The sequence below is a fragment of the Lipotes vexillifer genome, unplaced genomic scaffold (genome assembly GCF_000442215.2).
Source record: "Lipotes vexillifer unplaced genomic scaffold, Lipotes_vexillifer_v1.1 scaffold754, whole genome shotgun sequence".
Lineage (NCBI taxonomy): Eukaryota > Metazoa > Chordata > Mammalia > Artiodactyla > Lipotidae > Lipotes > Lipotes vexillifer.
The window spans coordinates 393,870-418,803 of record NW_006777649.1 but is presented as its reverse complement, the minus strand read 5'-3'; the positions used below and the strand labels follow the sequence as shown (position 1 = coordinate 418,803).

General features: G+C 40.9%; 1 protein-coding gene across 6 annotated transcripts in view; it reads left to right on the top strand.

The window, feature by feature from the left end:
- The window catches only part of PPP2R2B (protein phosphatase 2 regulatory subunit Bbeta), a 472,951-nt gene that overhangs the window by 349,100 nt on the left and 98,917 nt on the right, over nucleotides 1-24,934 (top strand). For all 6 annotated transcript variants that reach the window (XM_007451245.1, XM_007451243.1, XM_007451246.1 and 3 more), the window contains 3 exons: nucleotides 12,406-12,503; nucleotides 15,469-15,634; nucleotides 21,918-22,030. In XM_007451245.1, coding sequence (XP_007451307.1) covers nucleotides 12,406-12,503; nucleotides 15,469-15,634; nucleotides 21,918-22,030 — 377 coding nt within the window. The remainder of the gene's footprint in view (nucleotides 1-12,405; nucleotides 12,504-15,468; nucleotides 15,635-21,917; nucleotides 22,031-24,934) is intronic.

The following is a 24,934-nucleotide window of genomic DNA, read 5'->3' as shown; positions in this document are numbered from 1 at the left end:
ACCGGCCGGAGAGGCGTGTCGGCCCCCCCGCCGGGGCGGGCGGGGCTGCGAGCTGAGGCTCGGGCTTCGGTCACAGCGCAGGGAGAGGACTGGCGGCGTGAAAACAGCCTGCAGGGGGTTAGTGCGCCACGGCTGGCCGGGAGGGAGTCCGGGGAAAAGTCTGGACCTGCCGAAGAGGCGAGAGACCGTTGTTTCGGAGTGCGCGAGGAGAGGGGATTAAGAGCGCTGCTTAAAGGAGCGCCAGAGACGGGCGCGAGCTGCGGCTAACAGCACGGACCCCAGAGACGGGCATGGGACGCTAAGGCTGCTGCTGCCGCCACCAAGAAGCCCGTGTGCGAGCACAGGTCACTATCCACACCTCCCCTCCCAGGAGCCTGTGCAGCCCGCCACTGCCAGGGTCCCGGGATCCAGGGACAACTCCCCCGGGAGAACGCACGGCGCGCCTCAGGCTGCTGCAACGTCACGCTGGGCTCTGCCGCCGCAGGCCCGCCCCGCACTCCGTGCCCCTCCATCCCCCTGGCCTGAGTGAGCCAGAGCCCCCTAATCACCTGCTCCTCTAACCCCGTCCTGTCTGAGCGAAGAACAGACACCCGCAGGGGACCTACATGCAGAGGCGGGGCCAAATCCAAACCTGAACCCCAGGAGCTGTGTGAACAAAGCAGAGAAAAGGGAAATCTCTCCCAGCAGCCTCAGGAGCACCGGATCAAATCTCCACAGTCAACGTGATGTGCCCTGCATCTGTGGAATACATGAAGAGACAATGAATCATCCCAAAATAGAGGTGGTGGACTAGGGGAACAACTATATATATATATATATATATATATATATATATATATATATATATAGATGTATATTTTCATGTATATACACACACAAACCTATTTATATATTATTCTGTCTCTTTGTTGAGATTTCCTAAATTTTCATTTGTGTATATATATATATATATATATATATATACTTTTTCCTTTTTCTCTTTTTTGTGAGTGTGTATGTGTATGCTTTTCTTTGTGTGATTTTGTCTCTATAGCTTTGCTTTTACTGTCTGTCCTAGGGTTCTGTCTGTCTGGGGGTTTTTTTGTTGTTGTTTTTTGTTTCTTTTTAGTATTTTTTTTTTTGTTTTTTTGCTGTACGCAGGCCTCTCACTGTTGTGGCCTCTCCCGTTGCGGAGCGCAGGCCCCAGACGCACAGGCTCAGTGGCCACGGCTCACGGGCCCAGCCGCTCCGCGGCATGTGGGATCTTCCCGGACGGGGGCATGAACCCGTGACTCCTGCAATGGCAGGCGGACTCTCAACAACTGCGCCACCAGGGAAGCCATTTAGTATGGTTTTTAATGCTTGTTTTCATTGGTGGGTTTGTTTTGGTTGCTCTCTTCTTTCTTTTTTTAAACTTTTTTATTATTTTTTAATTTTAAATAATTATCTTTTATTTTTTATCTTAATAACTATTTTATTTTATTTTTTTCTTTCATGCTTTTTTTCTCCTTTTTCTTCTGAGCCGTGTGGCTAACAGGGTCTTGGTGCTTTGGCTGGGTGTCAGGCCTGTGCTTCTGAGGTGGGAGAGCCGAGTTCAGGACATTGGTCCACCAGAGATCTCCTGGCTCCACATAATATCAAATGGTTAAAGCTCTCCGAGAGAGCTCCATCTCAACACTAAGACCCAGCTCCGCTCACGACCAGCAAATTACAGTGCTGGACACCCTATGCCAAACAACTAGCAAGACAGGAACACGACCCCACCCATCAGCAGAGAGGCTACCTAAAATCATAATAAGGTCACAGACATGCCAAAACACAAAACTGGACTCAGTTCTGCCCACCAGAAAGACAAGATCCAGCTTCATCCACCAGAACACAGGCACCAGTCCCCTCCACCAGGAAGCCTACACAACCTACTGAACCAACCTTAGCCACTGGAGACAGACACCAAAATCAATGGGAACTATGAACCTGCAGCCTGCAAAAAGGAGACCCCAAACACAGTAAGTTAAGCAAAATGAGAAGACAGAGAAACACACAGCATATGAAGGAGCAAGGTAAAAACTCACCCGACCAAACAAATGAAGAGGAAATAAGCAGTCTACCTGAAAGAGAATTCAGAGTAATGATAGTAAAGGTGATCCAAAATCATGGAAGTAGAATAGAGAAAATACAAGGAGTGTTTACTAAGGACCTAGAAGAACTAAAGAGCAAACAAACAATGATGAACAACACAATAAATGAAATTAAAAATTCTCTAGAAGGGATCAATAGCAGAATAACTGAGGCAAAAGAATGGATAAGGGACCTGGAAGATAAAATAGTGGAAGTAACTACTGCAGAGCAGAAAAAAGAAAAAAAGAAAGAAAAGAATTGAGGACAGCCTCAGAGACCTCTGGGACAACATTAAACACAAAAACATTTGAATTATAGGGGTTCCAGAAGAAGAAGAGAAAAAGAAAGGGACTGAGAAAATATTTGAAGAGATTATAGTTGAAAACTTCCCTAATATGGGAAAGGAAATAGTTAATCAAGTCCAGGAAGCACAGAGTCCCATACAGGATAAATCCAAGGAAAAATGCACCAAGACATATATTAATCAAACTAGCAAAAATTAAACACAAAGAAAAAGTATTAAAAGCAGCAAGGGAAAAACAAACAACAAATAACATATAAGGGAATCCCCATAAGGTTAACGGCTGATCTTTCAGCAGAAACTCTGCAAGCCAGAAGGGAGTGGCAGGACATATTTAAAGTGATGAAACAGGAATACCCACAACCAAGATTACTCTACCCAGCACGTATCTCATTCAGATTCAACGGAGAAATTAAAACCTTTACAGACAAGCAAAAGTTAAAAGAATTCAGCACCACCAAAACAGCTTTACAACAAATGCTAAAGGAGCTTCTCTAGGCAGGAAACACAAGAGAAAGAAAGGACCTACAATAACAAACCCAAAACAATTAAGAAAATGGTAATAGGAACATACATAGCGATAATTACATTAAATGTAAATGGATTAAATGCTCCAACGAAAAGACATAGACTGGCTGAATGGATCCAAAAACAAGACCCATATATATGCTGTCTACAAGAGACCCAATTCAGACCTAGGGACACATACAGACGGAAAGTGAGGGGATGGAAAAATATATTCCATGCAAATGGAAAGCAAAAGAAAGCTGGAGTAGCAATTCTCAAATCAGACAAAATAGACTTTAAAATAAAGACTATTACAAGAGACAAAGAAGGACACTACATAATGATCAACGGATCAATCCAAGAAGAAGATATAACAATTGTAAATCTTTATGCACCCAACATAGGAGCACCTCAGTACATAAGGCAAATGCTAAAAGCTGTAAAAGGGGAAATCGACAGTAACACAATCGTAGTAGGGGAATTTAACACCCCACTTTCACCAACGGACAGGTCATCCAAAATGAAAATAAATAAGGAAACACAAGCTTTAAATGATACCTTAAACAAGATGGACTTAATTGATATTTAGAGGACATTCCATCCAAAAACAACAGAATACACTTTCCTCTCAAGTGCTCATGGAACATTCTCCAGGATAGATCATATCTTGGGTTACACATCAAGCCTTCATAAATTTAAGAAAATTGAAATCATATCAAGTGTCTTTCCTGACCACAATGCTATGAGACTAGATATCAATTACAGGGTATAATCTGTAAAAAATACAAACACACGGAGGCTAAGCAATACACTACTTAATAACCAAGAGATCACTGAAGAAATCAAAGAGGAAATCAGAAAATACCTGGAAACAAATGACAATGAAAGCATGACAACCCAAAACCTATGGGATGCAGCAAAAGCAGTTCTAAGAGGGAAGTTTATAGCAATAAAATCCTACCTGAAGAAACAAGAAACATCTCAAATAAACAAGAAACATCTCAAATAAACATCTCACCTTACACGTAAAGCAATTAGAGGAAGAAGAACAAAAAACCCCTCAAAGGTAGCAGAAGGAAAGAAAGCATCAAGATCAGATCAGAACTAAATGAAAAAGAAATGAAGGAAACGATAGCAAAGATCAATAAAACTAAAAGCTGATTCTTTGAGAAGATAAAAAAAATTGATAAGCCATTAGCCAGACTCATCAAGAAAAAAGGGAGAAGACTCAAATCAGTAGAATTAGAAATGAAAAAGTAGAAGTAACAACTGACACTGCAGAAATACAAAGGATCATGAGAGATTATTGCAAGCAGCTATATGCCAATATAATGGACAAATGGAAGATATGGACAAATTTTTAGAGACTGAACCAGGAAGAAATAGAAACTATAAACAGACCAATCACAAGCACTGAAATTGAGACTGTGATTAAGAACCTTCCAACAAACAAAAGCCCAGGACCAGATGGCTTCACAGGCGAATTCTATCAAACATTTAGAGAAGAGCTTAACACGTATCGTTGGCAGACTCTTCCAAAAGATAGCAGAGGGAGGAACACTCCCAAACTCATTCTACGACACCACCATCACACTGGTCCCAAAACCAGACAACGATGTCACAAAGAAAGAAAACTACAGGCCAATATCACTGATGAACATAGATGCAAAAATTCACAACAAATTACCAGCAAACAGAATCCAACAGCACATTAAAAGGATCATACGCCATGATCGTGGGGTTTATCCCAAGAATGCAAGGATTCTTCAGTATACTCAAATCAATCGATGTAATGCACCATTTTAACAGATTGAAGGAGAAAAACCATATGATCATCTCAATAGATGAGGAAAAAGCTTTCGACAAAATTCAACACCCATTTATGATAAAAACCCTCCAGAAAGTAGGCATAGAGGGGAACTTACCTCAACGTAATAAAGGCCATATATGACAAACGCACAGCCAACATCATTCTCAGTGGTGAAAAACTGAAACCGTTTCCACTAAGATCTGGAACATGACAAGGTAGCCCACTCTCACTACTGTTATTTAACATCGTTTTGAAAGTTTTAGCCACAGCAATCAGAGAAGAAAAAGAAATGAAAGGAATCCAAATAGGAAAAGAAGAAGTAAAGCTGTCCCTGTTTGCAGATGACATGATGTTATACGTAGAGAATCCTAAAGACTCTACCAGAAAACTACCAGAGCTAATGGATGAATTCGGTAAAGTAGCAAGATACAAAACTAATGCACAGAAATCTCTTGCATTCCTATACACTAATGATGGAAAATCTGAAATAGAAATTAAGGAAACACCCCCATTTACCATTGCAACAAAAAGAATAAAATACCTAGGAATAAACCTACCTAAGGGGACAAAAAACATGTGTGCAGAAAACTTTTAAGACACTGATGAAAGAAATTAAAGATGATACAAACAGATGGAGAGATGTACCATGTTCTTGGATTGGAAGAATCAACATTGTGAAAATGACTCTACTACCCAAAGCAATCTACAGATTCAGTGCAATCCCTATCAAACTACCAATGGCATTTTTCACAGAACTAGAGCAAAAAATTTCACAATTTGTATGGAAACACAAAAGACCCCGAATAGCCAAAGCAATCTGGAGAAAGAAAAATGCAGCTGGAGGAATCAGGCTCCCAGACTTCAGAATATACTGCAAAGCTACAGTAATCAAGACAGTATGGTACGGGCACAAAAACAGAAATATAGATTAATGGAACAGGATAGAAAGCCCAGAGATAAACCCACGCACGTATGGTCACCTTATTTTTGATAAAGGAGGCAAGAATATACAATGGAGAAAAGACAGCCTCTTCAGAAAGTGGTGCTGGGAAAACTGGACAGCTACATGTAAAAAAATGAAATTAGACCACTCGCTAACGCCATACACAAAAAGAAACTCAAAATGGATTAAAGACCTAAATGTAAGGCCAGACACTATAAAACTCTTAGAGGAAAACATAGGCAGGACACTCTGTGTCCTAAATCACAGCAAGATCCTTTTTGACCCACCTCCTAGAGAAATGGAAATAAAAACAAAAATTAACAAATGGCACCTAATGAAACTTAAAAGCTTTTGCACAGCAAGGGAAACCGTAAACAAGACCAAAAGACCACCCTGAGAATGGGAGAAAATACTTGCGAATGAAGCAACTGACAAAGGATTAATCTCCAAAATTTACAAGCAGCTCATGCAGCTCAATAACCAAAAAACAAATAACCCAATCCAAAAATGGCCATAAGACCTAAATAGACATTTCTCCAAAGAAGATGCACAGATCGCCAACAAACACATGAAAGGATGCTCAACATCACTAATCATTAGAGAAACGCAAATCAAAACTACAATGAGGTGTCACCTCACACCAGTCAGAATGGCCATCATCAAAAATCTGCAAACAATAAATGCTGGAGAGGGTGTGGAGAAAAGGGAACCCTCTTGCACTGTTGGTGGGAATGTAAATTGATACAGCCAGTATGGAGAACAGTATGGAGGTTCCATATAAAACTAAAAATAGAACTACCATATGACCCAGCAATCCCACTACTGGGCATAGACCCTGAGAAAACCATAATTCAAAAAGAGTCATGTACCACAATGTTCACTGCGGCTCCATTTACAATAGCCAGGACATGGAAGCAACCTAAGTGTCCATCAACAGGTGAATGGATAAAGAAGAGGTGGCACATATATTCAATGGAATATTACTCAGCCATAAAGAGGAAAGAAATTGTTATTTATAGTGATGTGGATGGACCTAGAGTCTGTCATATAGAGTGAATTTAGTCAGAAAGAGAAAAACAAATACCGTATGATAACACATATGTATGAAATAAGAAAAAAATAAAATAAATTGGTTCTGGAGAGCCTAGGGGCAGGACTGGAATAAACATGCAGACATAGAGAATGGAGTTGAGGACATGGGGAGGGGGAAGGTTAAGGTGGGACAAAGTGAGTGAGTGGCATGGACTTATATATACTACCAAATGTAAAATAGATAGCTAGTGGGAAGCAGCCGCATAGCACAGGGAGATCAGCTGGGTGCTTTGTGACCACCTAGAGGGGTGGGATAGGGAGAGTGGGAGGGAGACGCAAGAGGGAGGAGATATGGGTATATATGTATATGTATAGCTGATTCACTTTGTTATAAAGCAGAAACTAACATACCATTGTAAAGCAATTATACTCCAATAAAGATGTTAAAAAAAAATTAAAGAAAATTTAAAAATAAATAGTCACCGAGGTAAATGTTAAAATCTTGTATTCAGTTTGATAGTCAATTAAAATTGCTTAAAAGTTAAAAGTTGTTCAAGTATTTATAGTCAAGGTAAAAAAATTAGAAAAAGCTGAGAAATTAGAAGACGATAAAAAAATAAATTTAGTCATCCATGTCCTACCCCATAACAATATCATCCCGTGCTCTCCCTGACGGACTTTTTCCTATGATTATTTGTGTGTGTACTTATAGGAGTTAATTATTATCTTTGGGGGATATTTCAGTTTATATTCTAATCATCATCTTGGTATTAATGGAAGTTTTAGTAAGTATATATTACTTTACCAGTTTAAAAAAACATATATTAAAATGTAAATACTTTAACAAAATTGAGGTCATCTGATACTTACTATTTTATTACCTGATTCTTTTTTAAAATTTTATAATATATTAATATCTTTTCAACATGACCATTTTGGCACGATCCCAGTAGTAGTACTTGGGTATATCTTGTGTGGGCAAAACCAGACTTCCTTTCGCCCCCTATTTTGGTGGAAAATATACTCCAGTGTACTATTTCAGTCATCCAAACATACCGGGGAAAACCTTATCCTAGAAAGTGGATGCCGACTTTGGACTGTGAAGCAGAATGCAAGGAGTCCACAGTGTTATGTAGATGGAAGGAGTAGTTTTAATTCCCTCCAGGGAGCCTAAGAATCCCGTTTGTTTAATGATCCACAAAGTCAAGGCCAATCTAGCCGGAAACTCCTATACAGCAGTGACAAAGGCTCCACATGTCACCTCCCCCCACTGCAGGAGCCACTGCCAATTAATCACAGCACTTTGACCTGGAAGTGGCCTCCCAAATTCTTCTCAACACAAACTTTCTGGCAGCTACCGTCATTTCACCATTGTTATCCGCTAGGAAGCCTACTTTCCATTCTTGCTGATATCCTTATCCCAGCTGAAGAAACAGCAGATTCTGCTAGAACTGACCTCCTCATCAGGAAGAAAGCCAAATATTGCAGAACTCGTCAGCTGATAAAGTACATGTATGACTTTACAGTATTATCTCCCAGATGTTTCCAAGATGAAAGATACAGCATTTAATGGGCTCTGAAGGCTAAACTGCATTACCATCTCATTTCAATCTCTGTGATTGATGCTGAGAAGCCAATGCTAGTGACCTGGTCAGTGAGATCTTGTCCCATCAGAGGATTTGGCTTTAGGTCCTAAGTCTACACTGAGCCATCGTTTTATCAAAAATCACCCAATACTAGTACTCATCCCAGTGCTCTGGCATTGCATAGACTCCAGCCTAGCATGGTATACTGGCGGAGGGGGGGGGGATTGGGGCATGAACAAGGGGTTCCTTCCTTTTCTCTAGCCTCACAATCACATGCATATAATTGCCAAGTCAATTTCTATTATTCAGTTAAATGGAAACTTTATGTATGAACTTACTAGTCTGCAACCTTTGAAGGATGCTGAGATTGATTTTTAAAATGAAAAACTTGATCTTATCAGTGCCTTTTGAACTAGAAATGGGGTTACCAGGCCACCATCTTGTGGAAATTAAATCAGCACAAATAGATGTGGAGCAGGGCAAACGTCATAACTCCCAGGATTTCCTTAAAAAGTCATGTTAACTACATTTGACCTCTATAACTGTTTTTGGCTTCTGCTTTTTGTTTTTAGTCAAAAACATGCACTTCATTCACATCTTTATAGAACAGAGAGAAAATGCTCAAGTTTATAGCTTTTTGCATAATAGCGTGATTCAGCTGGGCATTTAAGAAAATGAGTTGTCATACACACTTATGATTTAAAGGCAAATGTCCTCTAATTGAACTTGATGAACTGAACCTTAACTGAACTTGATGAATTGATTTCTGCTGACCATGATTTCAGGTGACGTTATCGTTGTCTAAGTTTGCTAGTTTATGATTATCGCCATAGCCTCTTTCTATACTCAACAAAAGTCATGTTGTTTTGAGCATTGTATGTTTTCTAATTTAAACTGCTCTACCAAGAGCATGTTGCAAGCACAGGAGTATTGTATCAGAAGTTTCTGTATCTTGAAACTGGAATGTGGGGTGATTCATGAATTTTGCATCAGTTATTAAACAGTCATAGATGAAGCTATGCAGAGATGGATAGGGCAGTAAAATACTCTGGTTACACCTACTGGCTTAGCCATGATAAATGAATGAGTCAGGAAACATAAAAGTTCAAAACAGGTATTAACTTGACCTGCAATGCATATGTTCTGAAGGGAAGCACTCAGTAGCCAGATATAAGCAACCCAATATACAGACCACCTGCCTGGCAGGGTTAAAATAAAAGCAAGGACTTGGCAACAGACTAAGGAATTTCAGAATCCTGCCATGCCAGTCAACCTTTCTCTGACAAGGTTCTTGAGGGAGACATAGCACAAACAATGATAACGCTTGGAAAACGAAGGAGGTATTTTTATAGCTGGGACCATGCCTGTTATCCCATAGTGCAAAGTTCTAATAATACTGCCTTGGATCATGTGGCTTGGACTTGAGCTTGAATCCTACCTTGATTTGACCTGTGTGCATCTTAAAGAGAGAGTGAAGACATTTTCAGAGTCCAGGCAAAAAGACAGTATGGATGTCGTCCCTGGGAGACTGAATTTTGTTTCCCTTGGAATGGCATTTTCTTGGAAACTGAGCCAGAGGCTGATCTTGGAAAGAGCTACTTACCTCTTCCTTCCAATACTCAATGTCACCAAAAGGGAAGACCCATCACTTTCTTGTCAGTGCACTAGCCCTGGAACCCACCTAGAGCTCCAGCATCTGTGTTCACACAGCTGCTGAGAGGAAGGGCTTCAGCTGCCCTTAAGTAGAATCTTAGCCCTAAAGACACGAGTATGGCACTGTTAACCCCCAGGCCTGGTCTCCTCACCACCTTCTCATCGCTCCTTACTTCTCTTTCTCGACTCATTTTTTAGTACCTGACAGAAGCCTGGAAGTGAAAAGAAATAGCCATGCCTGCTTTAGGCTCTCCCCCCAAAGCCAGGAAGCTTTGTGAATAACCCCATGGCTAGCCACTCATTGAAAAGCCAGAAGCAGGAACTAATGTTAAAAGTGTATCCTAGCACTCGAGTGCTTTTCAACCAGGGCGTTCTGAGGCGACTGCAAATATTAAACTGCCTTCTTGTCTCCTCTGTACACGAGAGTGCTTTGCTAAGACACTCAAACTCTAAAAAAGGAAAGTGGCCGATAATTCACTCCGGGTGGCCGGCTTCCCAGCTTTGCTGGGCTTGCATGTTCCTCTTTGGGCACTTATTCTAGAAATGGGCCTTCTAAACTTACTTCAGGAGCTGAGTAGCCATGCAGCTTACTTTGTGCTTCCTTCAGGTAGTATTCATTTGTAGGGGTCTTCTTGAGCGAATGGATGGGATGTCCAGTTGAGATTGTCAGTTAAGGAATGGGGTGGCCTTTTCTGAAGGCAGACTCTAGAGACTAGAAGTCAGAAGCTGGTGACCCACAAACCATTTTCAGCTGATAGACAAGATTATATATTTTTTAATGTCATGGCACTGAACAAAATAATTGGTTGCCAATACGTAAAACTTAAGCGATTTTGCATAGAACTCTGGATTTCCAGCTTCTTTTTTTTAAAAAAAAATCAGAATATCTGGCAACACAGGTAATATTTCATAGTCACAGTTGGCTTAAACTGAGTAGCCACTTGTCTTTTAAGAGGGAACACAAACTTGCTATTTCTCTCCACATCCCCTCGTGCGTGGCCCTGTAGGATTTGAATCTGCTACCACTGGGGTCAGTTATCTAAGATGCCAAAACAGAGATCATGAATTATTCTTTTAAATGTGCCTGGCTTGCAAGTGCCTATGGTTTATGCCTTATTCTTTTTCCTTCTGCACAAAGAATGACCATTCGAAGCTTTTTCATATATGGAAAAGGACAGTTAGAGGCAAAGTGGAGAATTTTACACTACTTACCTGAACCAATCAGGCATATAAAGAAAATCCTGAAATGATGATATTAAAGTAAGATTTGAGATTTGAAGTATTCAGGGGTAATTGCCTTAGTTTTCCACCTCACTGTTTCCCCTTTGCTTTCCTTACACGGACATAATCTTCAGAATGTACTTCTGTCAAAGGCCACAGTCATAATTCCCCTGCTTCCTTCTTTTTTTTTTTTTTTTTTTTTTTTTAAACTCATTTGCACTCTCGGTAGCAATTGTTGGAGCCCTGCAGGGGAATAATTGCAGAGGAATTAACCTCTGACATTTTTCTAAAAATAGCCCTAATAAATCTAATCATAGGTAATTTACCTGTCCCTGTTCCTCGGGGGGTAACCAGCATTGAAGAAAGACTTGGCAGGCTGGCATTCCTTCAGCAATTATCTGTGAGCTGAGTTCCTGATGCCTGTGTATTTTCTCTGTTTAGAAATACAGAGTACAAGAGGGAGGGGATATAGATGTACGTATAGCTGATTCACACCATTATACAGCAGAAATTAACACAACATTGTAAAGCAATTATACTCCAATAAAAAAAATACACTTAAAAAAAAAGAAATACAGAGTACAAATTTCTCTCTTCCCTCTGACCTCGTGACCCTGTTTTCTCAGCACCTTTCTCCTGGGGTTGCAGTAAGGCCCTACTCTTCCAGAAGGGTGTGTTCGGCTCACCAGAAAAGAGGGAGCATTTGTGGGGTCCCTCCTTGAATTTCCAGCTCCTGGAGATTTCCCGACGATTCCTCTGTGATCTGCCCCTTTGTTTTCGGTGTCTGAGCTTCAAGCATCTCACCCCTTCTTCCTCAGTCTTCAGCCCTCATTTGGATTCCACAACTGAAACTCATTTGGGGAAGTTTCTGGGTGTAGAAGAAAGGGGAATGCAGAAGGACACGGGTGGGAAAAGAGCCTGTGGTTGGTAGAAATTATCGAAGAAAATTGCCATTTCCCTGAGGCTTAAAGAAATTCATTTTCTCTTGCCCAAAACAAAAGGGTCTGAATGTGCTTTTTCCTTTTGTTCTCTCCAGTTGTTCCTAGAGACCACAGTGCAGGGTGGGCATCTAGGAAATTTACTTTCCCAAGTGCCACTTCTAGTGGCACTTAAAATACAGAGCACAGAATCCTTGTAAATTCCACTGCAGAGACAAAGCCCTAAGCCCTTAAATGCACAGAAAAGTATGTCTATTAGCTATCGTTTCAAAGTAAGTGTGCAGTTACTTAAATTGCCTTTGTCTTCTTTTTTTCAGCTGACATTATCTCTACAGTAGAATTCAACCACACGGGAGAATTACTAGCGACAGGGGACAAGGGGGGTCGGGTTGTAATATTTCAACGAGAGCAGGAGGTAAGTGGCAGTGAATGCAAAATATCCATTTTCTTCTTTTAAAGAAGGCCTCCCACTGTTCCTTAATCCTCATGTGTTGCCCTTAACCTTGCTGCTTGGCTTGCAAACTAAAAGTGCCCCAAAATCATTAACATCAGTAGTTACACACTCAGGCTCACAAAAGCACGGGAAAATAGAGCCTTTTCTGGGCAAGGTCTCATCTTTCCAAACCTGGGTATTGCACATTCAAAACGACCTCACTTCTCATCTGACCTGCAAAATTCCACGGGTGCTTGTTGAGTGTAACGCCTCCTTTTTCAGTGGGGTTTATCCTCCTCCAGCTGTTGAAATTCAGGGACTCCTAACAGAATACCTAGGATAAAAAATATAACCCTTCCCCAACAGATATGAAAAGGATAACTTGGGTCAGAAGAGAATACATACAATTTACAGGCATACTTCAGAGATATCGTGGGCTCAGTTCCAGGCCACCGCAATAAAGGGAATATCACAATAAAGCAAGTCACACCAATTTTGTGATTTCCCAGTGCATATAAAAGTTATATTTACACTATACTGTGGTCTGTTAAGTATGCAGTAGCATTATGTCTAAAAAAACAACGTGCATACCTTAATTAAAAATACTTTATTGCTAACCATAGAAAAAGAAGAAAACGGTAGTTCCCCCTACCAAAGGGAGTGAAATCCCAGAAAATGCCATCTGAGCAATGCATGTAGCCCACACTTTACTATAGGTGACACGAAGTTCCCTGCAGCTGAATGCTCTATGCATTCTGAGCAGCAGTTCTAACTCCCAGTGAATCTCGAAAAGTCCATTTCTTCCTGAGACTTGGGTTCCACTAGGAATTGTTTCTCTTTTTCATATAAATTGAGTTTTTTGGTGTCTGCTTCTGTTCTGTCAGAATGAAATTATGGCCCAATTTGATTTCCTTGGCCTCTGCCGGCGTGGTCCTGAAGCTTCCAGCAGGCCAGTCTGTGTTCAAGTAACTCTCCCATCTGCTACTGCCTGCCTCAGAGATTCACCCGGCACAGCGTAGCAGGAGGGCCCAGTGCAGGAGGGAGGTTTCACAAGAGACTTCCCTAGCAATTTAAAGCCTGCTTTGTGCCTCAAAGTCATTTGTGTTCCACCTCCCCTCCAAAAAGGAAAGCCTCATTTAGAGGTGATATATTTGGTAATTGCACATTATTTGCAATTAATTTCTATAAGGGCATCGTAATCCCTCGGGGTTCTGTATGAATTCAAGTGTTCAGCATTAAATCAGGCACCCAGCCTATTCCATTGGCCCTGGAAACACGAAAATGTTGTTGGCAAGTAGGAACTAATAGCTCTTCGTGACCTGGAATTTTTCCTGCTTTTCCGGAGCTGCCTAGTGCTAATTGGTCTGGCACATCCTACACACACTTGACAGTCTGATTTGGATGGTAGCAAATCAACACTCGTAAAAATTTATTTTTCAGGTGAACTAGCTCTCTCTGCAGTGAACAGGATAGGAGCGAGTATGTCAGCCTTTAAAGTCCTTTTAAAATTGATTTTCAAACATTCTTCAGTTTTTTAAAAAATCCAATTAGGTTCATAGTGATGATAAAGGGAAACCAGAGGAGCTGTTTAGCATAAATTACCCAAGGCAGGGTGTTGCCAGTAATATTCCGCTCCGTGTTTCCCATTAGGTATTTATAGCTTTCACCTATTTTAATTTACTGAAATATTTGGGGAGCCTGATTCATTAGTAGCAAGAAGGGGGACGCATTTTCCAAAGGAGGGTGGTTTTGTTCAATAAGGAATAAATGTTGAGGATAATAGCCTGCAGTTAAATGTTGAGCTTTGCGGTGAGACTTGGGGTTGAATGAACACTGAGCTTGAGAAACACAGCCATGTGACAACATCTAGGTCAGGCCTCCTTTTGATTCCCGTGGGTGGCTCCTGTGCGTGAATCCTCAAGATGTGCTGTCCTGGAAAATTTGTTCAAGGAACCTCAGTGCCCTCGCAGGCACATTTAACATCTGGGTATCAGTACCATGACCCATCAGTAAATTGAGGCTTGGGTTTGAATGTTCAGTATCTACCCAGAGGTAAAATTTTCTTAATTGAGCCTTTTATTAAGAGTCAAGCACTTATGACAAATGCCTAGCAAGACCTGGATTTGAATTTTTGAACACAGTTTTCCGAAGCCTGAATCTTGAGGCTCTTGGTCACTAAGGTGCAAAAAGCTCTCCTGCTCCCTCTCCCTTCTTCCCTGTCTCTCTTTCACACCATCTTTTCCTCCTATCCACCTTTCTTCTTTCTCTCGTCCCTTTCTGCACACCCTTCCTTTATGTTTTGTTCCCTCACCATTTATTTAGTTCCTGCTGTGTGCACTTTGCATAATCAGCGCTGGGGGAAAGCCAGTGTAAAGTCTCACGGTTCTCCTAATGATTCACATGTCATCTCTGCACTCATTCATGTTGGAAAAAAGAGAGGGAGAGATCCACTGCTTATAAGCTGTGTGACCTCTGAGAAGTCATTTTAATTTCTGTGAGCCTCTTTTGTTCATTTCCCTGCTCTGTGCACCTCTCAGAGGTTCTATGAAGATCTGATGAGATTTTAAAAGGCCAGTGAAAGGTGCCGATGCTATAGCTTTGTGTTCTTGTTAAAGGATTGCTACACGTCTGTATGGACATCAGCGTGGGATGACTCACTCCTAAGGGTGTCCAAGACATGCAGCAGTTTATGTATATACTTTATAAGTAAAACGTTGTAAATATTGAAGGTGCCAGTATTTGCCACCAGGGGGGCATGATCAACAGCATGAGGGCACTGAGCTAAGGAGGAACCCATGGCCGTCGTAGTCCTGCCCTCAGCCCACTTGGACACGGCCTGCCCGTCTCACCCCTCATGACTCTACTCCAAAAAAGGAAGGAACTGGTGAATTTGCAGTTGGCTTATGTGATTTAATCTTTCATGTGACTTTTTTTCCCCTTCCTACAGAGTAAAAATCAGGTTCATCGTAGGGGTGAATACAATGTTTACAGCACATTCCAGAGCCATGAACCCGAGTTCGATTACCTGAAGAGTTTAGAAATAGAAGAAAAAATCAATAAAATAAGATGGCTCCCTCAGCAGAATGCAGCCTACTTCCTTCTGTCTACTAATGGTATGTGGATGTGACTTGTCTTGTTTGGTATTTTCAGAGATACAGTCAGCAAACCATATATTTCAATCTCTTTTAGCCTCCATTTTCCTTTTTACCTTGCAGGCTGTTGAAAAACTTAGAAACCGTATTTGCAAGATGCCTAGCAGAATGCCTGGCAGAGACTAGGCCCTCAGTAAATAGTACTTATTCTTTTTTAAAAATAACAACTTTATGGTCGAATTATGTGAGACTTGTTATCTGTAGTTTTTGACTAATGTAGATTATTTCTAGGTGTTTTTGGAATGTGACTTCCTGTCTAAAGATTTACTGAATGTTATTCTGGGAACACATTTCAGGAAACTAAACATGCCGTCCCTGTGTGTTTGGCATACTCAGTAGAAGTTATTAATCCCTGAATATATTTGGGGGTTTGGAAAGCAGATGTCCTTGTCTGACACAATCAAGCTCTCTAGTAGAAACATAGGTCAGGAAGAGAGAGGACCCCATCAAAAAACTGATCAAGTAATGGTTTCTTCTCTTTCTCCCTTCTCCCTTCATACTCTTCTTATATCATTTGTTGGTTTAGGGAGAGTTGAAATAAATAGGTCAGAGAGAGAGAATGTTAGGGGTTGAACACGGAAGCCGATTCCGTATTAATCTGTAAACCTTTACACAGTGGAATTACCAACCCTAAAACTTCTTAATACCCTTGCCGTGAAAGAAGCCATCTACACTCGAAACAACTCAGAATAAAATCATATACGAAAGGGTGCTAATTGAATAGCATAACAATTAGAGGATTAATATATACAAATTAAACACCATCTCCCAAGCAAATAAGCTGGTGAGTGATTCATTTCATCATCCTGTGTGTGTGTGTCTTTGAGGAGTACACTTTTAAGTATAAATCAAGAAACAAGGGGTTTGCTTTCTGCCTATCTCCAACATTTATTAAGAAAGGGTAATGCTCATATGTCAAGTTAAAAAAAATGCAGACTCTGTATATACTACGATCAAACATATATTAACATTTTTAAAGATTGAAAGGAAACACACTGAAAGGTTTATCATGATTAATTTTGACTATGCATTATGGGTGACTTGTCAATTTATTCCTTAAATTCCCCCCCTGTTTTTCATAAGATTAAAATATAACTCATTGTAAAAACTTAGAAAATAAAAACTTATTGAAGGGGGGGGGGGGGGGGAGAGTTTTTAATGCATATGAACCAAAAAAATCCCTCAAATGAAAAAACCAGTGTATAAATCTATAAAGTAAGAGTTCTGAAATAGCCAGTTTAGGGTTATTCAAGCACAGCTTATCTCAACATGACCAGATCTCCACTCATCTGTTTTTCCAGATTCCAAGTAATTTAATTTTTTTCTCATTTATTGTTTTGTTTACTTTTGTTTTTGTTTTTGTTTTTGTTTTTGTTTTTCCGGTACGCGGGCCTCTCACTGTTGTGGCCTCTCCCGTTGCGGAGCACAGGCTCCGGACGCACAGCCCCAGCGGCCATGGCTCACGGGCCCAGCCGCTCCGCGGCATGCGGGATCCTCCCGGACCGGGACACGAACCCGGGTCCCCTGCATCGGCAGGCGGACTCTCAACCACTGCGCCACCAGGGAAGCCCCTGTTTACTTTTTTTGATCTGGATTTCCCAAAAGTCAAGCCACATGAATTTGTTTCAGTCTCTTCCCTTTTAGTTTTAAGTTTCCCTCAAAGGCTCAGCAGATTCAATACAACTTAGAATGGAAGAAACTTCTAATATTTAGACTTAATTACTTTAGGCAGAGAAAAAGCATCTGATTATCTTCTATAGCTAGTTTACTTTATGTTATGAAATTTAGCCTATTGATTATTACAATAAATTTCAAAGACATAAAAGACATATTAACTACTTTGTGGGGGGGATGGGAAAGAAATCAGTGAAATGCAATGAAGATTAATTATATAGCATAATGTTCTGTTAATTGAGTTTTTAAATAGTTTTTTGATTAACAAGGATATTATCTTCCCATTTGGGATGCTATTTCATATGCCAACAGCATCTCAAAATGATTCTTAGAAGAAAAATTCCCATGCTGATATGTGACTTTCTTTTTTATACTAATATTGAGGTTGAGAATCCCCCTTAAGCCAAATAGGTTAACATGCAAAAATTAATGGAAGACAATTGGAATTACTGTACAAAAGAGAAAATGAAGATAGATGATAAGATTGTGTTTAAAAGCTGCCACCAGTAATGATAAACTACTCAGAGAGCCAGCCAGAAGAAAGAAAAAGCCATTACTCATAGTAACAGCCACATGTTCCTCAGACTTTTTTATCCAGAAAGCTTCAAGCTACTGAGTCAAGAAAAATTGTGTGATAATAAAGTCAAGAATAACTCCAGGCATCCCAACCATGGGGAATTGAATTGAATTCACCATCAATTATCTTTTTTTAAAAAATTGTGCTTATCTCATTATAGCTGGGTACAGTTTTTATCTTCTGCTAGAATACATTCCCAGCTTTAGAAATTTTAATGAAAAATAAAACCAACCTTCAGTTGTAAAGATGGACCTTAAAATTATTTGCCAGATGAAGACACATTGCTTTACCTAGAATGTCTACTTCTATCTTAATTCCTATGATGAGAGGAAAAGGTATACTTAATTTGTTTTTCATGCTATGAGAGTAATAAGTATTCATTGTAAAAAATATAGAAAGTACACAGAGAAACAAAGTGAAGATAAGGAACGTGTTCCTATCCAGAGAGAACCACTATTAATGTCTTTTAAAGAGAAAAGCAAAGAGGCATGGATAAATCTGTTTGTTTCTTAACAAAAATATGACATATTCTATAACTGTTTTGCAACCAGATTTTTTTATATAATAATGTAACACATAATAACAGGAATATCTTCCTAATTATGAAATATTTCTCCTAAAATACCATAACATTTTCAGTGACTGCATGGTATTCCCTTGTATGGTTTTTTCTGTAGTTTATTAATAAATCTCCCATTACTAGACCTTTAATTATTAACTAATTCTCACTATTATACATTATGTATTTGTAGAAATAGATGTTGGTATAGATAGGTAAGTAGTTAGGAAGAAAGCGTATTATAAACTATGTATAGCATGATACATCCATTCAAAGCTATTAAAAAAGTTATATAATTCCACACACAAATATAATAAAAGGATATACATAAATTTTTCATAGTAGTTGTCTTTGTCTGCTGGAATTGAAGGAGTTTTTAATTTTTATGTTCATTTTCATTTTCTACAATTTTATGTACCAGTTGTGTAATAAAAAGAAGAAAATAAAATGAGAAATGTAAAATCTATATGTGAGATATTATTATAGGTTTGTACCCCTCTTCAAAAAAATGCATAGAAAAAATACTACAAGGAACTATGTAAAATGTTAACAATGGTTGTCCCAGACTGCAGGGATTTTAGGGATTTTTATTCTTTATGTTTTGCCTCCAATTCCTCTCTTTCTCTGTATAGCAGTTTATCATTCCTACTATGAAAAATATAAGAGAAGAATTGCCTTGCAGTTGGGATGGGCTACATTCCAAAGCCCAGCAATAGAAAATAATCAGTATTAAAATTCACGGATTTGGGTTCTTCTAAGCCACCGTAGCTAATCTACTCTGATCTCTGATTAGTAGTTAATCAAATGACTGAATAAATATGGCCCATGTTTCGTCTTCTCAACCTAAAAAGCACGTCATTATGCAGGCTATATTCAGAGAGGGTAGGACCAGAAGAGTATAGATAGAAAATTCTAAATTCAACCCAACATCTGGGAAAGGCTTCTTCGCCTTCTGTCCCAGTACAAGCCGGGCTGAATGCACAAATCTTACACCTAGTAGACTTTACAAGCGTGCCAGCAGACATGACCAGCCCAAGTGATGCCCACATATTAGGAAACAGGGGCCCTTCTCTGTTAGAGTAGCCAAATTGTTGCAGGAAGCCCACTTCGTAACGTGCATTTCAGACCGCTGAGGACGAGGCATTTGCCAAGGGAGAGATGGAGGAGGGAGATGAGGGGCAAAGGAGCAAGGGAATCCTAATACAGGCAGGATACAGGGGTGGCTTTCCTCCCCTGACAGCCTTACAGAAAGGAAGTAAGACGTGCTGACATCATCATGGGATGAAACTCACACTGTCAGAGCAACATCTTATTATTGCAGAACAGTTGCCCAGTTTGCTAATTCTAACAACAGCTGCTATTTGTGAACCATTATTAGAAGTGCAACACTGGGCTAAACACTACATGCATTCTTTCGTTTAATCCTCAAAGAGCCCCATGAGGATGACACTGTGTTTCCCAATTTACATATAAAGAAACTGAGGCGTAGAGAAGTTAACTATCTCTATTTGTAAGATTGGAGTATTGAGGGCATACTTATACTAAAAAAATTACTCATATTTATGAAATTCAAACTTAATTGGCCACTCTGTACCTTTTCTCCTGCTTTATCTGCTACTGCCATTTGTCTATCACCCAAAGACTAGTTAGGCACCTACTGCATGTGAATCCCAGCCCTCGGCCACGTGGTGGCTGGCGTTGGAGTGGGGATGGGACCCAAGGTTGTCTGCTTCCAAAGCCACCCTGTGCAGGCACAGAGCAAGACACAGAGGAGCAGTCGAGTGTCTGCCATCCAGAAGAGAAGTTAGAACAAATAATGAACGCAGGATCTGATAAGAAAGGCCTACAAAGGCATGCAACCACAGACATGATCTGTTTGGCCCAAACATGTTTCCTTAAAAAATGGATTAACATATACACACTACTATATATATATAGAATAGATAACCAACAAGGACCTACTGTATAGCACAGGGAACTCTACTCAATATTTTGTAATAATCTGTAAGGGAAGAGAGTCTGAAAAAAGTATATATAGATATATAGATATATAGATATCTGTGTGTAATGTATGTACATATCTCTGAATCACTGTGCTGTACACCTGAAACTAACACGACATTGTAAATCAGCTATACTTCAATTTTTAAAAGATGGAATCAAAAGCCTGCAGGTGGGGCATGCCATCTCCAGCTGCCCCGATGCCCCACCCCCTTTCATTCATTCCCCGGGCACTGCCTACCTCTTGTAGGCATTGGAGTCCTCACCCCTGTTTTATTGCTGTAGAGAATGACAGGGGTCACCAAGTGGTGTAGAGTCCTGGGACAGTACGAAGCTGGGAAAGGTCATTTCCAGCTGGGGACTCAGAAAAGAGACCTGCAAGGGGAAAGCGTCTGGATGAATCTCCTCATTTTACTTCCCTGAGTACCGCTAACAAGATGCACTGTGTAAATGAGATGCATTCATTCATCCAACTCCTATTTCTTGAACATCCACTATGCCCCAGGCACTGTTGTAGGTGCTGGAGATACGGTGAGGAACAAGACAGACCGAATCCCTGCCTCCAATGATATTTAAATTACTGTGAGGGAGACGAGATAATTAAATTGCCAGAGAGTGAAACGTACTCTGAATAAAAATAAAGCAGGAAGAGGGGATACAGAACGGTGAGGAAAACATCTTTCTGTAGGTTGGTTAGGAAAGACCCCCTCTGAGGTTGGGACGTTAACAGAGGAGAGCAAAGTGAAGGAACAAATCTTGTGAAAAAGAGGGTAAAGGGCTTTCCTGGCAGAAGGAGCAGCTAGTGCAAAAGCCCTGAGGCTGGAGTGGGATTAACCTATGCAAGGAGCTGTAAGGAAACCGGGTGGCAGGAGCACAGGAAGTGACAGGGAGTGGGGTAGACGGTGAGATCATAAAGCGTGAGGACGCAGGGGTGCAGGTCACGGAGGGCCTTTCAGGTCATGCTAGGGACAGTGTTTAGTGAGGTGGGATGCTGAAATGAGGATAATAACTGGACCTACATCTCAGGGTTATTGTGAATATTAAGTAAATTCTCCATGGAAAGCGCTAACATGGTTACATCGTTAATTCTACATATGTTGCGACTACTCTTATTCAGTGTTCAGGATATATTATTATTGAATGATCCAATTTAAATGTAAGCTATAGATTTAACAGCCCATTGTCAGGGAAACCGTTTGTCTCAGCACAATAAATGTTTTCATTTTGAAACATGAGCTCTGCCTTCAGAGGCCTTGAGATTTATGCCCTGAAGCCCTTGACATGAGCCAGTTTCCCTAGCAGTCCCTTCCATCGTGACCTTCACCTCTCCCTGCAACCGCCCCCACCTGGGTCCCGCAAAAAAAAAAAAACAAAGACTCCTTTACCAGTTTCCTCTCACCGTCATTTTGATTTCCTCTGGTTGCCCTCCGCAGATAAAACTGTGAAGCTGTGGAAAGTCAGCGAGCGTGATAAGAGGCCAGAAGGCTACAATCTGAAAGATGAGGAGGGCCGGCTGCGGGATCCTGCCACCATCACCACCTTGCGGGTGAGCCCAACGGCTGGTTTTCCACCTTCTTTCAGTTTCCTTGGCAGCCAAGGTCAGGGGAAGTGGAGGGGAAGTTTGGCTGCCTGCTGGCTGCTGCTATAGGTTGCCCCTCTCAGGTGTGAGGGAGGGAGATCAAGCAGAGACCCCGCCTACCTGAGTCTCTGGTGGCAGGTGAAGGAACAAGACAAGCACCAACCTCTGATGACTATAAATCCACGTTTCCTTTTGCCCCTGAGGACTTGCCTGCAGGGTCCCTGCCATGCATTACTATGTTCTTAGCCTCTGTCTGTTTGCATCATCTAACATGTCTTGAGCACCTTCAAGGTACAGGCATGGAACTCCCCAGATAAGAAGTTGGAGTCTTGTGATTCGGAGCATGAACTTCTGAATCAAACAGGCCTGGGTTCAAATTCTGCCACTTACCAGACTGTCACATAGTCACTCCCTTTTTTGAACTTCATTCGTGCAAGTTATTTTTAGTTTTCCATCTGCAAAACAGTGAACCTAGTACCTTACTGTGTGTGGGCTTCTGAGGCTAAAATGCAGTGAGGATGAAAAGCCCTTATTCCATGGCTGGTACTCAAGAAGTGATCTCTACTATTAGTCTTGGTAGCTTCCTTCCTGCTGTCCAGAAAAGCACAGTCTGGTAAGGAAAGAGGATGGGTAGGACTAATATGCAAATGTTTATGACAGTAACTAGAGTAAGATAAATGCAATGAGAGTCAGAGAGTTGCAGTTTGATCGAAGGAGGGAGAAATTATATTTGGTTCTGGGAGATTGGGATATGTCTGTTAGGGAAATGGTGTTAGAAATGGATTTCTAAAAGCAGACTTTTAAAGGAAGGCTCTCTAGATAGAGATTAAAATGATTTAGGACTGGGTGATCAGTTTAGTTTTGGAGTGTTCATTGTGAACGGTAAAGCCGGGCACATGTTGGGACCAGCCCTGGCCCCTAGCCACTTTCAGAACTGGGTAAAATATGTGCTTTCGGATGCCAGCAGCTCTACTGAAAACCAAAAACTGCGAAGAGACACAGAAGTATCAATACCTGTGGGGAAAAGAGGCTGTTGTCCTACGTTTAGAGGCAAATGTGGGAATTGAATGATCATCGTGTTCCTGATTAGCTGGCTTGTTGGTTCGTTCATTCATTCATTCATTCATTTGTTCATCTGTTTATTCAGCAGATGCTTTTTGAGCACAGACTCTTTGCGGCCCATAATGCTAGGCTGTCGTGTGTGTACCCAGTAGTAATGGGTACCTGGTCTTCTACTGAGCTTCTTCTGGGCCAACAAGCATTGGCTGCTCTGTTTCCTCTCGTCCGCCTATGCCTTCAACCTGGAGGACAAGTCTGATAAGGTACAAGTTTACCTTATCAGACTGGGTCGATGCTCTAAATGCTCAGAGGTTTTGAGACTGGAGGACAGAACAGTGAAGGGTATGAACATTGAGTCATTCTGTCCTGGGTTAGAATTCTGGCTCCATTCCTTTCTGGATGGTGGCCTTGGACACATTACTTAAAGTCCTTGTGCCTCCCATGTCACATCTGCACAACAGGGATGAGGGATGGCCGGTACTTCCTGGGATTGTTGTGAGGATTCAGTACAGCATTGTGTGTGATGCAGAGCTTAGCCTGTGTAGTGTCTCACTCAGAGAAAGCACTCAGCGATATTAGGTCCTGCTGATGGTTTTTAGTCTTACTCTCGTCATCATCATTTTCATGACACTTATTACCCCCTAGTGATAGTAAGCCTCTGTGTTTGAGAAAATTCCCGTTTTTGTATTCACTCCTCAAGCTGTTCACTGATGTCTACCAAGTGGCAAGCACAGTGCTGGTGATACAAAAGGAACAAGATAGTCTTAGAAAACCCCAGTTCTGCTTCTTGCGTCCTTATTAACCATCTGTGCCCCTGGGCCAGTGAATCTCATTTCTTCTCTCCGTGCTTAGTTTCTAAGCAACTGAGCAGAGGACTGGACAAAGTCAGTGGTTCTGCAATCATGGGTGCCAGTTACAAATGCAGATTCCCAGGACGCAGCCTCAGTGATTCTCTTCAGCAAGTTGGGTGGTCCAGAGGGATCTGCATTTTTATCCTGAGCCCCTGGTGATTGAGACAAAGGGATCTGTTATCCCTGGACTCTTATCATCTCTAAGGCTCCTCCACGCTCTGGTTTTTATGAGCCTCTGTTACTTTTCAGTCATTTCAAGTTACTGTACCAGCTCATGAGACACATTTGCTATCATATTGTAAAACTCGTATCTGATTTCATCTCGTCTACCTTCCTAGGCTTTCAAGTATCCTCATTTCAGCGTAAACATCCACACTCCAGTGTTCTTTCAGTGCAAACACTGAAAAGGCCAGCCTGCCTTCTTTTTGATCCCAGTGGTAGAAGAACCAGGCAACCCTGAAAACCGTAATTTCAGAACAATGACTCCAAACAGAGAATGAGCTGATGTGATATCAGACCATAATTTACTAACATGCTCTGCTCTTGACATTTGCATCGCCAGCAATTGTGGTTTTTTTTTTCCTTCCCTGTACTATGATTACCTCTCGTACACTTTCATAGTTTCCAGTTCTACGTGTCCTGAGAGTGAGAATGTTTAATAATACCCAACAGCTAATTAATCCTCACTGAGTAATGAACCTGTTCTGTTTCAGTGCTGGGAGGTTCAGCTTTTCAAAGTACGAATGTGGTTGTTTTTTTTCCTTTTTTCATGCAAGGTAGCCTTTCAAATCCAATCACTCATTACCCAGAGAGACTTTGAGAAGCACTTCTATGGACACTACATCTCCTGCTTAATATTATAACATTCAAAGCAATAATCGTGATGATAGTTTAATTATAACACCTTATAAGCTGTAAAATACCTTTTTTTTTTTTTGCGGTACGCAGGCCTCTCCCTGTT